The 16506-nt window shown below is 36.4% G+C and overlaps 1 protein-coding gene across 9 annotated transcripts in view; it reads left to right on the plus strand.

The window, feature by feature from the left end:
- The window catches only part of fgd4a (FYVE, RhoGEF and PH domain containing 4a), a 57761-nt gene that overhangs the window by 37602 nt on the left and 3653 nt on the right, over window positions 1–16506 (plus strand). For 8 of the 9 annotated variants that reach the window (XM_067390100.1, XM_067390104.1, XM_067390105.1 and 5 more), the window contains 14 exons: window positions 363–525; window positions 5776–6187; window positions 9256–9345; window positions 9420–9565; window positions 9656–9812; window positions 11167–11305; window positions 11385–11443; window positions 12414–12560; window positions 12695–12867; window positions 12994–13024; window positions 13116–13196; window positions 13430–13564; window positions 13648–13794; window positions 16361–16501. In XM_067390100.1, the coding sequence (XP_067246201.1) occupies window positions 363–525; window positions 5776–6187; window positions 9256–9345; window positions 9420–9565; window positions 9656–9812; window positions 11167–11305; window positions 11385–11443; window positions 12414–12560; window positions 12695–12867; window positions 12994–13024; window positions 13116–13196; window positions 13430–13564; window positions 13648–13794; window positions 16361–16501 (2021 nt within the window). Of the gene's footprint in view, window positions 1–362; window positions 526–665; window positions 979–5775; window positions 6188–9255; window positions 9346–9419; window positions 9566–9655; window positions 9813–11166; window positions 11306–11384; window positions 11444–12413; window positions 12561–12694; window positions 12868–12993; window positions 13025–13115; window positions 13197–13429; window positions 13565–13647; window positions 13795–16360; window positions 16502–16506 lie in introns of those variants that run through there. The other variant, XM_067390110.1, reaches the window with a different exon arrangement.

Below are 16506 nucleotides of genomic sequence, written 5' to 3' on the forward strand. Positions count from 1 at the left end.
TGCCACCTAGTGGTGTTACAGCTTCCAGTTACATAGCACTAAACCAAGTGCTTCCTTAAAACATTTTCACTATTACGGGTTCAATGTGAGAAAATCTCACATAGAATTTTCATTTAGGCACTTTGTTTTACACTTCCTTGCATTTCGGGATGCAGTTTGAGGTTTAGTGAAAGCTCAGGTCTGGTTTGCCCTTGAGCAAGACACTTCACCTCACGTGATCCTGGGTGCTTATCCCTGTAAGTTGTTGCTGCTTATACCATTCTAGTGACATGGAGCATGGAGATTGTGGAAACTGTTTCCACTCATGCTGTTTGATATATTAGCATGGAAATATAACCTCTATCCTTTGTGATTTCCTGCAGTGCCTCCTAAACCTGCACACCTTCAGAGTCCGGTGACGGAAGTTTCCTTTCCTCAGGTTGCAGGAACGTTATCCATCAATCCCAGCATGGAGGGGGGAGGAGTAGGAGGAGCAGTTGGGAAGGGCCGAGTGTCCAACCTCATCAGTCGCTTTGAGGAGAACCGGTAAACTTGGGATCAATTTCTACTCCTCTTTCCTATGTTCAGGGATGTGTAGGTACTGATATTCATTTTGTTTGGTTTTGCAGAAGTATACCTCGAAAGTCGCTTTGGATAAACGCGTCTGGCTGATGATCAGTGTTTGACATATATTTATAGATTGATTCTTTTTTGTACAGTTTGCGTTCATGAGTACACTACCATTCAGAATTTGGGGTCAGTAAGATATATTTTTTGTTTGTTTGTCTGTTTTTGAAAGAACAAAGGTTGTAAAAACAGTACTGTAAAAACAGAAATATTAACACACACATATCTTCTTTGTCATTACACAAGAAGATCAAAAAGCAGAAGCTAGTTGTAACTTTAACGTCCAGTGTACAATCTAGTGTTTCCTAAGCATTGTGGAAAGAACTGGTTTTGTATGAGACATTTTTGTGTGCGATAACTTCAGCACAGGAGGTAAGATTAATTTATCAATTTATGTCTAGCCATTTTTTTTCGGGTACAACTATAATGAAAGTGCTTAAAGCTGGTGTACTTCAGCAAGGTGCAAAGATTTTTCTTTTACTTTACTAGAGTAGTCTTGCTCTACATTATCTTTCACTGTCAATAGAGCTGTTCAGTCATTTGTAGGCCAACCTGGAAGGCTAATTCATCATTGGCTCCCTGTGGAATTTCTAATGTTTTTTTTTAAAGAGTTTAAAATTATCCCATGATTTACTCAAACTCAAGCCATGTATATGATTATCTTCTTTTAAACATTTTAGACTTCTTTAGAACAGTGTTTTGTATTGCTCTATCCTCTGCGCTTCCGTGTTCATCATTGCGTCATGTGTCGGGTCAGTGGTTACTCTCCCGCCACAAATCGATGCTTATGGACGTCTGCTGGAAGCTAGTTATTATAATTAATAAAGTTTTAAATATGGATATTTTTCTTACAAAAACCCATCACTTCACTTCAGAAGGCCTTTATTAACCTCATGGAGCTGTATGGATTATTTTTATGATGGATGGATGCATTTTTTGGAAGGGGATTCAAAACCTTGCTCCCCATTCACAGCCATTATATATTTTTAAATATACTGTATCATCCCCTTGGAATTATAAGGTTCTATCTGCATTCCAAATAGTTTTGAGATATTGAGCTTCAAAGTTTTTGCATTCCATTCCATAGAACCTTTTTGTTTTCTAAATAAAAAGTCCCAAAAAGTACATAACATTTAAAAAAAAAACATCACATAATGTAAATAAGTTGTCACATAATAAGAATATGTGTAAATAACTCAGTTTTGAAAAAAAAAAAGTCAAATAGAACCTTATAATTCCAAGGGGACATATATCTCCAATTGTGTTCATCTGAAAGAAGATACATATATACACCTAGGATGGCTTGAGGATAAGTAAATCATGGTTTTCATTTTTGGGTGAACTATCCCTTTAAGGTCTGTGGCTGACATTATTTGAAGAGACTTTCGCATGTTATTCTACAGCATTAACAGTGGTGTAAAGTATTTGAGTACATGTAATTAGTTACTGTACTTGAGTATCTTTTTGGCTACTTTGTAGTTTTACTGAGTATGAAAGATATTAGCAACTTTTACTCTCTAATATGTACTCTTTACTCCAATACATTTGTGATGAGTAATGCAATTACTCATTACATTTTGCATGGCCCCTAACTTTTTCTGCAGCAGTTTATTTCTGCTACAAAAGAAGTGATATCGCCATCTACAGGGCATTAAAGCAATCTTGTGCACAGTTGTGCATCACAGATGTTTCATATATGAGATGAGAACATGGCTGTAGCCAGTGATGAGGCCGAAACCAGCATGTCCAGTGCAAGTAGGCTTTGACTATTTAATTTTACTTAACATTATTTTATTTCCGTTATATTGAAGGGACCTTTTTAGAAGGATATTGATTTACTTATTTCCATTTTGAGCACTTGAGCTTAACTGAGATTGTGTCTGTGTTTGTAGACGTTTAAGAGGCTGTTGTGTCGACCTTGATTTATTGCAGTTTTGAGAAAATAGGCTATACGTGATTGCTCTCCTGTCAAATCAACTGTTTCTTGTTTTTCACTGGCAGTCTCTTAGGTTTTAAGGAATAGCGTCATATGTTTTAAAAGAATTCAGCAGTTTCTAAAAATCAAATTTGAGGCACGACTCTGTGTAAATGTTCTATAGCAAAACAACTGTGAAAGTCTCTTCAAGTAATTTCCAAGGACACTTATGGTCCTATAGAACCAAATAAGTTAGTTGGTTAGTTTTATGTATTTATAGACACATATGATTTGAATTCTATATTAATACCAAGTTGCACTATTCATAGAGTGATCTTTGATTAGTACGTTGCATAAACTGCCTACACTTAGGCTAATTTATTTAACTATATTATTTGCAGAAGAATTGTTTATTGTGATTTTAATATTAATGCATTATTTATTAAACATTGATGCCTTCTTTCTTATTGCTTTTGCTGCTGTTTTATGAAATATATGAGACACTTTACCATTACCATTGTTATGTGGATTTAAGCACTAATGGCACCCCTTAACCATGATAAATTCAGTATAATGCATCTGCTTTACTGCTGTAACATTCACTACAGTCATCTGCTATAAGTCTGTAACTCAGCACTGGTGTAGTCAGGTCACCGAGCAAGCTAATATGAAACCATAAGGCCACCATTACAAAATGGACTGACCATTAACCCCAGTTCCTCACAAATAAATCCCTGCAAGCCCTTATCCTGTTTGCCTGCCATTCAGTGCATTGTTTTGTGTGTGGGTCAAAATCTGTGCAGGAATTCATCCTGTAAGCTCTGAAGCGAAGTGAAAGCGCATGGGTTGATGGTGTAAACCGGGGTCTGAAACTCTTGCAGCTGTCTGGCCTGGTCCAAAACGTACTTATGAATGCTGAACGAAGAGCCATGACCCCAGACAACTGCAAGGGAGGTTGGTTTACAACCTCATGGGAAAAAGCAATGAAATCCATACTGCCCTACTTGTGTGGATTCATTTGATAGCATAATTTTGCCTCGCATGTAACTACATTTTATCATACCAGATTAATAAGACCTAGATTTTGTTAGCCATCCACATGATCTTTGCACAAAACAGATTTGACATGTTTTGAGTGAAACACTGAACAATATATTAGCACATAGTAATCCGTCTCAGCAGTCCAGAGCTCAACAGCATATTAATAGCCGTCTGTAATCTGGAGTGTTTACTGTGGTGCTCCGTACCCTCAGATCCACATCTCTGTTCTCTATCTCACAGGAAACGCTATCTGATCTAAAGGGCAGGTGGGCCGTAGACAGGGAAACAGCTGGAGGTGCAGGATATCTGTTTATGTGTGTGTGTATGTGTGTGTGCATGAACCACAAAACCTTATATTGTGGCTTAATTTTTTTCGGTTTATGCACCTCTTACAGTACATCAAGTTATGAATGGATCATGTTTTTACAGTTTACTTATGTGAAGTTCTGATTATCATTAGGGATGCACAATATATCAGTGGCCATATCGCTAATATGATCTTTTGTTTTTATTCATATTATAATCAGTATTGGTCTGATTAGGATGATATTAGAAGCAAATAATATCATGTCCATAACAAAAATATGTATTATTGTTATTGTCACAATTTCTATATTGTGCATCCCTATTATTTATTATTCATCAGTCAAGTGTTCTTATTACGCGGCTCTCTGAAATACTTATTGGTTTATTGCTATATGTGACTCAATCATTTTAAGTCAGAAGTCGCAATGAGGCATTTGTGGAGTTGCGGTTCTAAGAAAAAACTGGTTTTATGTTTTGTTTTGTTTTGTTTTTTTTGAAGAAAAAAAGTCTCAGCTTTCTATACGATAAATGTTAACTCACTTATTTACTGCAAAAATTGAATAATACATGCTGTTGACGCTTTTTGATGTGGTGTGTACCGGTTGTCTTGATTATAATATATTTTATGTTGTAATAATATGTTGTATATCTCATATTTTGAATTGGGGTCAAAACTAAATAATTACATAATTAGAAAGCCGAGACTTTTCCTTTTCATTAAGTGCATGAAACATATTTTTAGGGATGCACCGTTATGGAAATTTTGTCCGATACCGATAATTCTTTATATTTGAAAGCTGATAACCGATATATTGGCCGATAAATCTAAATCCAAATAATTTTTGAGGGCCTGAATACAAGAACAAAAGTCTTACCATTAAAAAGCCATGTCCCAAGCACACAGTTATAATGTTATATTATATCTTTATCACAGATTTGCGCTGCACATGTTGCACTTAACTGTATTTTCCTTTTTGAAGGGACTCCAATCATATTTCAAGCAATTCAAAACCATCATGGCGAACAGTGTGCATCTGAAGTGTCTCAGCTGGAGGAAATAATCCATTATTTATCGGCTTTAACATATCGGCCAAATTTTATTATTGGGCCGATAATGATAACATTAAAATTAACGTATATATCCGCCAATACCGATATAGTGGCCGATATATTGTGCATCCCTAATATTTTTCTGGCCAAAGTCACTCAATTTGATGGAACAGATCATAATTTCTTCTCATGCAGTAAAATAATTTCAGCTTGAATCAATTTTTCATGTCCATTTATTTATTTATTGAGTAAGTAGCTGTGTAATAGTGGGATCATATACAGTCAGCCGGTCATTATCACAAAATAAACCCCTTTGGGGTAATAAAAGCGTGACTAGTCTGTCTGGATGCACTGTATATGATCTATATATATACATATTTTATAGTTTGCTTTTGCATTTCACTGTTCCTGAAAGCATTTTGTTCAAAAGGGGAAGACCGTCTCACTCTCTTGAGTGTGTAAATGTGTGTGTGCTCGCTTGCATGTTGGCATGTATTCTGAAGTAGGGCAGCCGTGTCTCATGGGACGCTCCGCAGCCGAATCTACCTCTCCTCACCCTCCCTGTTCCTCCCATCCTCCTCCTATCCTCTTTTCCTCCACTCCTCCCTTGACCCGCACATTCACACGTCCCCTGCAACACACACATGCAGACAGAGGAAGTTTGTTCAACACTTAATTTTTAACATCATCACACTCTCATGCACAGCACATCTTTCTCTTCTTCTTTGCATCTTTCTGTTCTTTTTTTATGCCAATACTGTTCGTCGTAAAAGTTTTTTGGTGAGTACAAGCGAGTTCTCTGACTCTAAAGAAGGTGACCTTCCTTTACTCTGTCTGTTTCTCTCTCTTGCTCACAGTCACACAGACGGTCGGAGGGAGGGCGCTCCTCTGAAGCAGGTCAGCAGATCTCCTAACTCCAGCCCACCTCATAAGAGCTACCAGAGACAGACGGAGCAGCCCACAGACTCCGGCTCTGGCGCGAACAGCCCACGCCATGCTCTCAAACCCCCCAATGGGGTTCTAGCACAGAAGAACAGAGACCAGGACAGAGATCAGGACATGGACGGTGTTAAGAGCGATACAGTTCCGGTCGTGAGGATAGACACGCAGGGACTGCTGAACGGAGATGCTGCCGATATGGCTGAGAGGGCAATTATGAACGAGGACTCAGTAGATATGCCTCATGCTCACATAGACCAGACTGAAGAGCAGGAGACGAAAGCACCAGAGCAGCATGATGTTGTAATGAACAGCATCCCCGAGCAGAAGGTAAGATATTTTTTGTTATCTGAAAGGATTGGTGAGGCATGTTTTGTCATAATACAGCAAAGATCAGCTCAGATGTTGTCAGTGTGTGTGCGAGTGTGTTTATGGAGTGGGTAGTGACACTGTCACACTGAAAGTTATTTGACACCTCAGGCCCGGCAGTGGCAATGTGCTGTCTCATCCGCTAGATTTACATGCTGACGTTTACATTAGAGCCTGTTTTTTTTTTTTTTTTTTTTTAATTTAACCTTTAGTCTTACAGACCATGTCTTCACTTCCTCTAAAGAAAACATTGCAGATGGATTTAATGCTTTTGGTTTTGTTTTGTTTTTTGCCTCATTGCTTTTAAAAACAATTGCTATATATTAACAATATTAATTAAATATATTTTTTATCATTTTATTAAGCAAATTAACTTAACATCTGCTAGAAGATGTAGTGCCTGACATTTCCAGTCAAAAGTTTCGACACAATTGACTGAAATGCTTAGATTGCTTAGTCATGTAGTCAATAAATTGTTAAAAAAGTTAAATATTTAAAAAAGGAAGAGAGTAAAGCAAGTGTCCAGCATACACGTGAACTTTCCAGTGGCATTTAAAAAGCATCCCAGCAAGCAACTCATGAATTTGGGTTAAGAGAATGTCCAGCGCTTGAATCTAGAAAAAGAATAAACTCAAATATAAGATGGTTTCAGATTTGTCTAACATTTTAGGTCACTAAAGTCTTCTTCATTTACAGTAGCACTACTGCGTTTGTGTAAACAGTAAAGTACTGTAAATTCCCATATGCTGTTACTGTAAAGTCATAAAAATACCCATAATGCAATGCATATACGATGAATAGTTAACCGTAAATAATATATATGACATTTTACTGGGATTTTTTGCAGTAAGTAACTGTAAAATTACAGAAAGGTCTAACAGTGTAATATCCTTACTTCCATTTGTGATATTTCATAGTTTTAATTATTTAATTTATTATTAATATTATTTGTTTTAACAATTTTGGTCACTGCATAATTCACTTCCATTTGTGTTATTTCATAGTTTTAATTATTTAATATGAATTTAAATATTTTACTGTTTTTATTTATTTTATTATTAATAATATTTTTGGTCACTATATAATTCATATACTTCCATTTGTGTTATTTTGTAGTTTTAATTATTTTAATAGTAATTTAAATAGTAATCTGAATGTTTTACTTTGTGTGTAATATATATTATATTTTAATTTATTTTTTAGTAAAATAACATACCCTTTAATAAAATGTAAGACCAGATTTTCTGTGAATGTGAACATGTTTGAAGCTTCAGATTCACCTTTATTCATATAGCGCTTTATACAATACAGATTGTTTCGAAGCAGCTTTACAGTGATAACAGGAAAATGATTCAATGATGCAAACAGTTCATTTCAGCTCTAAAGAACACTGTCATTGTTCTGCTGAAGTTATTTCAGTGTTGATTCAGTTCCGTTGTAAAGATCCTCAATTATTAAATTAGTTAATTTCATCTATAAAGCAGTTCTGCAGAAAACAGTGATGTCATTGTCCAGCTCAGTTCAGTTCTCATTGAATAGTGTCAGTACTGTCAAATCAAAAATGTTGAATATTAAGTGTGCCCAACTAAGTAAGCCAGAGGCGACAGTGGCAAGGAACCCAAACTCGGGTGACAGAATGGAGACGAAAAAAAAAAAAACCTTGGGAGAAACCAGGCTCAGTCGGGGGGGCAAGTTCTCTTCTGGCCATCGAACGAACACGGTGTGATTATGATTCAAGTCAGAAATCAGATTGAAGATCAGTAGCATTCCACTGTCCATGCCAGAACCTCTTTCATTGGTTTTACTTGTTTCCTCTCATCCATTCTTTCATTTCCTGTCCTCTGTGTCACTTTTCAACAATACACTTCTTTTGAATTGCAGTCAACTGTGCCAAAAGCTGGATAAATTGGAAGTTAGTTGGTTTCTTTCATCAGCTAAGTGGTGTCGAAACAGTTCAAAGGTTATTTATGTGAGCTGAGGTTGTAGATTCTAAAAAAAAAAAAAAAAAACAGGCTATGTGTCTTCAGAGTGCTGACAGGCAGATACTAGCAATGTTTGTGGTCAGTGTGCATCAGGAAGCTCCTTTAACAGACTTCAGCGTGTACAGTGTGTGTATGCCAGTGGATGTTCATTTGTGTATGGGTGTGATAGAGAGAAAGAGGGTGGAAGAAATGTTATGGTGAGGTGAGGAATGTAGGTGGAGTGGGAGTCAACTTCTGAATTGGCTTTGCCCTTGACCTTTATGTTGAGAGCTCTGTTTCCCTTCAGCCATGTGAGCTGCTGTGCTGAGCTGGGTGTCACACCAAAGGACATCTACAGTGTTAGTTCCCTCTCAGCAAAATGCAACAAAAATGTCTTGCATAATTTAAGTCAAAGCTTAGAACTTTAGACAATCTGAATTATTTATAGTGCCTCGAGAAGAGTTGGAAAAGTTTGAAAAAACAAACTCGTGTAAAATGTGAAAACATTTTTTTGATTGATTGTGAATAAAGGTCATGTTCCACCCAAATTTTGAATTTATATTTTACTAAAAGACTAATATAGTTTTTAAATTGTGACATTATTTTCATTACCATTTAAATATGAAAAGTATATAAATGACACTAGCATTTGAAGTACTGCTATTAATTATCAAGTTTTTTTTTTTTTTTTTTTTTTTTATAAAATAGACACGAGTATTACAGTAATGAGAATCTAATGTGAATCACCATTTATAATAATAAGAATTATAACAAACTCAAAGGTAAAGTATCTGGACACATTACAGTAATGGGAATTGGGAAAATTGTCATTAAAGAGTTTCACTATCCAAACATCTTGATGGTTATAATTATATTTTAGGCATAATATAATTCCTTTTTTATTTTTTGTGTTAAATATGATGTTATTTGTGAAATTCACCTTCAAAGATCTTTAACACCAACATTTGCATGAACCATCAGGTCAAAGAAAGATACAAAGAGATAAAAAATGATTTTCATTTGCATCTAATGCAGTATTCAAGTTCAAATTGAACCACTTTTGTTTAGGAAACCAATGAGCAGAAGCTCTACAAGATAGCAAATGAACTTCTGCAGACAGAGAAGGCCTATGTTGCACGACTCAACTTGTTAGATAAGGTAAGTCTGAACATTTTAAACATAGTAGTAAGCACTCAGATCATACCTCATCTAACTCTGGCCCTGCTGTGCAGGTGTTTTATGCCAAGCTGATAGAAGAGGCAAGAAAAGACACATTCCCCGTGGATGTGGTGATGAAAATCTTTTCCAACATCTCTTCCATTAATGCCTTCCACAGCCAGTTCCTTCTCCCTGACCTGGAAAAACGCATGGGAGAATGGTAAGATGTTCACACTCTCACTTTGTAGACATCCGTTTTGGTTTTAATTGGAAGAAATATGGTCTTAATGCTCTGAGACTTTTCCTCCAGGACGTCAACACCTCGCATCGGGGACATCCTACAGAAGCTCACGCCCTTCCTGAAGATGTATGCTGAGTATGTGAAGAACTTTGATCATGCCTTGGATCTGCTGAAGCAATGGACAGATCGATCACCTACATTTAAAGCTATCATTCTGGAAATCCAGGTGATAATTGATGCATGTAGTCTTTAACTGAGAATTCTTTTTAACCAGAGAGCTGGATAACTACTGGAATGCCAATAGGATTAAATCATATAATGCAATTTAATTTCAAATGAGAAATTCAGTGTTATTCAGTGTAATTAAATTATGAAATCAAGTTTATTTATTGTACAAAATATATAGTCAAAACTCAATGAAAACTCAAAATTATTTGAAAACACAATTTTTAAAAAATATATATGTATTGATAAGGATGTTGGTAGATTTTAGAACTGATATAAGGGAGAACTACCACCAATAATTTCAAAATAGACAAAAGGGGCTTTTACACCGGAAGAACATTTTTATAGTTCCTATAACTATTGGTAGAAGTACCCGCGTTTTGGTTTGTTCACACCATAGGAACTGTAAACGATTTCAGTTATAGGAACACCGACTAAATTAGCTCCTACTTCAGAGTAGGGTTCTAACACCGTGTCTACACCGGACCTGAGCGATGCAACGCTACAAAAGACAATAGAACCCATTATAATCAATGATGCTGTCTACATTGAAAGCGGCGCCATGCGACATGACAAATCCCCTACAGTAAACTGATGCCTCGTTCTATTTATGACATACTCCAAGCACGTGCGATACTTTTTATAGGAAGGACAAATGGATTTGCAATGGTTAGTTTGTCTCGTCCAGTGTAGACAGCTTCTAGCTGTTGTGGCACAATGTGACACGTCAACCACCATGTCAGGCGTAGACACGGTGTAACCCAGCACAATAGGAACTACCATGGATGTAAGTGTACATTGATTGGCCGAACACGTCCTATGAAACCATTTTTAAACCTGCCATTTAAAAAAAAAAAAAAACACAGTTTACATATACTTACTCCATGAACTGACTCCACAAACATGGAAAACAGCGATAGATGGACGGATGCCGAAGTCCAGACATTTCTCAACCTTTCTGCTATGACGTTGTTGAATGCTGCACTTGACAAATGATGTCACTGCCAGACGGCTTACATCAGAGTTCCTATTGGCGGTGCGAATGCAACCAGGAAAATGGCCCTAGGAAAACATTTCGTTCTCGGGGTACCTCCCTGGTGGCTAGTTTCTATAACTGTGTTCCTATAACAACCCGGTGCGAAAGCCTCTTTTGCGGATTTAATTGACCAGGACTGCATTTCGCAAAAGCATTGTACGCTAAGTTGATCATAGAGTGCCAATGGTTCATTGAAGCCAATGATTCTACTGTACAATCTGCTTAGGATGCTTTTGAGAAACGCTATCGAAACATCTCTATATCTGTACTTTTTTGCCTTTTTTAGTGTTTGTTGATTCATGTGTGTGCGTTTGTTTAGAGTCAAGAAGTATGTGGCAGTCTGACACTGCAGAACCACATGTTGGAGCCCGTTCAGAGAGTGCCACGCTACGAGATGCTGCTCAAAGACTATCTGAAGAAACTTCCTCAGGATCACATAGACCGGCGGGATGCTGAAAGTGAGTTCAGGAGTGAACAGGTTGCTAAAACAGACATTAAACTTGACCTTTCTTAAATACGAAATCTTTGTCTTTGCAGAGTCTTTAGAGATTATTTCCATGGCTGCCACTCATTCCAACACTGCCATTAAGAAAACGGTGAGTATTTTTCCTGTACAACTGAATCTCTATATTATGTCTCATTAGCAGTGCTTCTTTCAGTGCATTTTGGGATATTGCATAAAAAACACTGGATTGAAACGGCAAGATGTATATTAATTTAAAAATGTGCATAAAAACATATATGCTAAAGTGAGGCTGATACACTTTTTTTCCGATAAGAAAGCATGTGCATAAACTATGACGGAAACACTTTTACTGAATAAATTCCTTGATGCGCATCAAAAAAGTCTTGTGACTGCTCAATGGGACAGCATAACTGGACTAACCAGTGGACAGATCTTGTCTGAAATGTTGTTTTGGTCATTCTGAAATGCCTCAGCCAAAGTCTGTTATCAAAGTGGTTCAGTATAATTACCTCCCAAAACTGTCTTACACAACTGCGTTCCCAAACAGCAGGCATCCTCCTCCGAAAGTATGATAACATGACTGAATTTATTGCATTTCATCAAGTAATTTATTATATACGAAAAAACCCACAGTGGCTTCTCCTACTGCAGCAAATTACATTTTTCTTAGTGATATTTGACACCAGTTTATCAGGAAGTGACTATTTTGTTCTCCACGTCTCGCTAAATGGAATCGATACTTTATTCGCAAATGTTTTATGCGATATTCCAATTTTCCGCATAAGTTAAATTTGAAACTTTGGATGGAAACGTCTAATGTAGCAATGCCTTTTAAAATTTGGTCATGTCCTTTAGGTTGCTGTTTACTTGTTTTGGGGGAACAGAAATACTCCAAAATCATTGTTATTTTGAATTACATCTCCAATAAAAATGTTATTATAAATTCTTATAAATGTTTTACACTTTAAATCAGGCTAAAAAGCTGTAAGATTGGTGCAGCTAATGCTCATGTGAAAATAAAAATGGGCTTTTCTCTTGAAATTGAAAGACAAGACTACTTAAGATTTTTTTTTCTGTTTTCGGTCTTTCTTATCTCTCAGGAAAACCTTAAGAAATTGCTAGAAATTTATGAGATGTTGGGAGAAGAAGAGGACATCGTGAACCCCTCGAATGAGTTAATAAAGGAGGGTCATATTCTGAAACTGGCAGCCAGAAACACTTCAGCCATGGACAGATATCTCTTCCTGGTGAGGACAACTAACTATTGTCCATGCTATTTCAGTCATTGATGAGCTACAATGAACATTTAGCTTTAAATAAATAGCTTTAAGTAGCATTTGGCGATACATTTTCTTAAATATCTTCTAACTCTTTCCTACAGTTCAACAATATGCTGCTGTACTGCGTTCCCAAGTTCAGCTTGGTGGGACAGAAGTATACGGTGCGCACACGTATTGGCATTGAAGGCATGAAGGTGATGGAGACGTACAATGAGGATTATCCTCACACCTTTCAGGTTTCTGGAAAGGAACGGACACTGGAGCTGCAGGCCAGGTACAGACTTTACCATCTGTGCTCGCCACCTTTCTATAAGTGCTGGCATTTATAATTCATACAGAATATTCCTCACTTCTACTGTTTTTTTTCTACTTTTTACTGTTTTTAATTGTGTCATTATAGCTCCGAACAGGATAAAAAAAGCTGGATAAAGGTAAGAATGCAATATTGACTTTTTTATACTTGATAAATATTACCACATCTTTAGTAGTCCATTTCGTAAATTGACTTCCTCTGTGACTTAGGCATTCCAGGAAACGATACACATCTCCCTCCAGAAAAATGAGACCTTTAAGTCAGCATTCAAAGATGCGGAGGAAGCATCGGTCAGTATTTATTCTTAGAAGTGTAAAATTCACCTGGACTACATAACACAAGCTACCAAATGCTCTCTGTTATTATAAGGATATATTTATACATTTAAATAACAGAAAGGGTTTGCCATGCTTTAACTTTTTTATATTAATATTATTTAAAATAACAATTAAATTTAATTGTATTCAATTGTTAAAATTTGTAATTAAATCAATAATTAATTTAAAATTCTATTTCTATGCAGGAGCTTAAGATATCAGAGTTGGGTAAAAGAGCCCCTCGCTGGATCCGAGACAACGAGGTGACCATGTGTATGAAGTGCAAAGAGGGCTTTAATGCTATCAGACGCAGGAGACATCACTGTCGGGCCTGTGGATACGTAAGCAGCAGCAAAGCAAAAACTTTTTGTGTTTTCACAGATTTGAAGTATAATACATGTGCTGAAATGTCTATTTCGTTCAGGTGGTCTGCTGGAAGTGCTCAGACTACAAAGCCACTCTGGAATATGATGGGAATAAGATGAACAAGGTGTGCAAAGACTGTTACTCCATCCTGACAGGTCATGTAGACAGTGAGGAAAGGGAGGGCAAGAAGAAGGGAATTCTAGAGGTGAGTTCAGAATCGCATGAATCGTATACTTTGAGCCGGGGTCTGAACTGCATTCTGTAATGTATCAATTACCACGCACTGTACTGTCAGAAAAAAGACTTCATATAACTTTTATACATACAGTTACGGAAGAAAAAACGACGTGCACGAACTGTAGTGGTGGATTCGACAGCGGTAAGATCGGTTGGTAACACTTTATAATAACCTGCGCCAGTAATCAGTCATTAACATTCAGTAATGCTTAACAGATCAGCAGTTGATGTAAATTTTCATACATACTCATGAATTTACAAGTCCAAGTTTCATTTCTAACTTATTTACATGAGCTAATGATCTGTTTAGCATCATATAATGCAATAATGTTAATATTTATTATTATTGGACTTATTATAAAGTGTTGCCACTGGTATATTGATGTTTTAACATTCTGGTTTGATAAGACGTTAGAAGAGGGAGCAAAGCTGATTAATAATTTAAAACATTTGTGAATAGTTTTGCTTGTTCCCTTTTCTAAACTATCACTTTGTGCATCATGGGAGCAAACTGACTCTTAATGAAATTCTCTATCTGAAATTATTTAAAATTGAAACTTATGCTTTTCATTGGCTTTCTTTTGTTTTGCTTACTTATTGTACTTATCTCAAAACCTGCCAAGAACATGGTTATTTCACCTCAAAATCACAATAAAAAGTAATAAATTGTATTTTGCATAAAGTAAATGAAGCTATATTTTTGTCATGACAATTAAACACATTTATATACAATACTTTCTTATTTTGATGTTGAAGTGAAATACGACTCCCTTTAATTTGTATCTGAATACTAAAATTGTAAATGAATTACGAAACTGATAAAAAGAAAAAGTTAAATTATGACATGGAAAATGGAAAGAAAATATATTTTAAAAAAAAGTATGTATGTACAGTACTGTGCAAAAGTCTTAGGCCACCATTAGATGTTGTTTTAGCAATGGTATAACCATATATATATATTTCTCACTCTCTTTATTAGAAAATAACCAGGAAATTTGTATGCAGTATTATAAATCAGAGACAAAAAAAGGCTTCTATAGGCTAAAGTGGCAAGTATTAGTGACCTCCTCTTACACTAGAGCAATAGCAGGAACCTAGTTCTCTTAAACCTGAATTGAATGGAAAAGGACAAGAAGGCCAAGAAAACTTTCAAAATCTGATGAGAACTAAAGTTTCTCAGAGTTTCTTCTTTGAGAAACTGGAAGAAGTCCAGGAGGTCACACTAAATACTGGTTTTTGCTTAAGGAAGCCATTTTGTTCTGATTTTTTTTATTTACATATTTCCTGTATTTTCTGTTTGTGTCTTAAAGCTGCAGTCTGTAACATTTTTTTTGTTTAAAAATTAACCAAAATCCATTTTTGAGCAAGTACATAACCAGCCAGTGTTCAAAACTATCTCCTTACCTTAGCCCGATTCACATACGGTAAGCTTGTAATAATTTTTTCTAATAAGAGCGGTACTGGTAGGTTTCCACAGGAAATTCGAGCATGCAACCATTCATCTTTGCGTCATTACGTCACGTCTGTTTACATAAAGAACGAGTTCCAGCTAGGCTATATCATGTGAGGGTGCTGCATATGGTGCATCATATCCTTTTCTCACAGCAGCTGGAATAATTAAACGTATCAATTTGATGGTGGATTGTATGGTTTGACAAAGTAACGTTAGAGATTAGACTGTTCAGAAATTGAAATCAAGAGGTAACGCTAATACACACTAAAATCCACATGCTGGTGTTGTTAACAATTTCAGAACAAAGTATAACAATAATAATAATTTGCATGGTTTGATGTGATATGAGCTAAGCCAGTGGTCTCAAATTCAATTCCTGGAGGGCCACAGCTCTGCACAGTTTTGCTCCAGCCCTCATCAAACACACCTGATCCAGCTAATTAAGGTCTTCAGGATTACTAAACTTCCAAGCAGGTGTGAGTTGGAGCTGGTTGGAGCTAAACTGTGCAGAGCTGTAGCCTTCCAGGAGATCACTGAGCTAAGCGATCGTTAGATTTAATCACCATTGGTAGCGTGATTTATTGTAATGCTTTTTTTCTCTCAGTTGGTCAGAACAAAAGTGGCAGATTTGTTACTTACTTGTTCAGATGACATTTTCTGGTGAAAATGATTATTATTTTGGTCATACTTCCAAGACTCTGTGATTCCGAAGTACAGTATCCACAACGATGCGGTGACTGAAAGCCACACATTCTCCTCAAAACATTAGATTCATCTGCGATGCACAACCCACGTAAAGATGATAATTCCGTAAATAACTGCAATTGCAGGTTTCAAACAGAGATGGCGACAAAGAGGCAAAACTTACGAACTGCAGCTTTAAAAAAAGAGAAAAATAAATATGGATGGACATTTATAAAACAATAAAGCTGGTGGTGGCGTAAGACTTTTGCACAGTACTGTATATATGTATGTATATACATACATGCATACATACAGGCTTTGTGAAATTCACGTTGTCATCTCATATAGGAGTGATGAAGCATATATAGTGCTAAACTTCTCTTCTTCTCCCTCACAGATTGAAGCTGCTCAGTTCTCAGGCAACAGTATCATGTGTGGCTTCCTACAGTACTGTGAGAAGAACAAGCCCTGGCAGAAAGTCTGGTGTGTGATTCCTCAGAAGGAAGCTTTAGTTCTCTACTTGTACGGAGCACCTCAGGTCAG

This window comes from Chanodichthys erythropterus, chromosome 7, assembly GCF_024489055.1.
Source record: "Chanodichthys erythropterus isolate Z2021 chromosome 7, ASM2448905v1, whole genome shotgun sequence".
NCBI lineage: Eukaryota > Metazoa > Chordata > Actinopteri > Cypriniformes > Xenocyprididae > Chanodichthys > Chanodichthys erythropterus.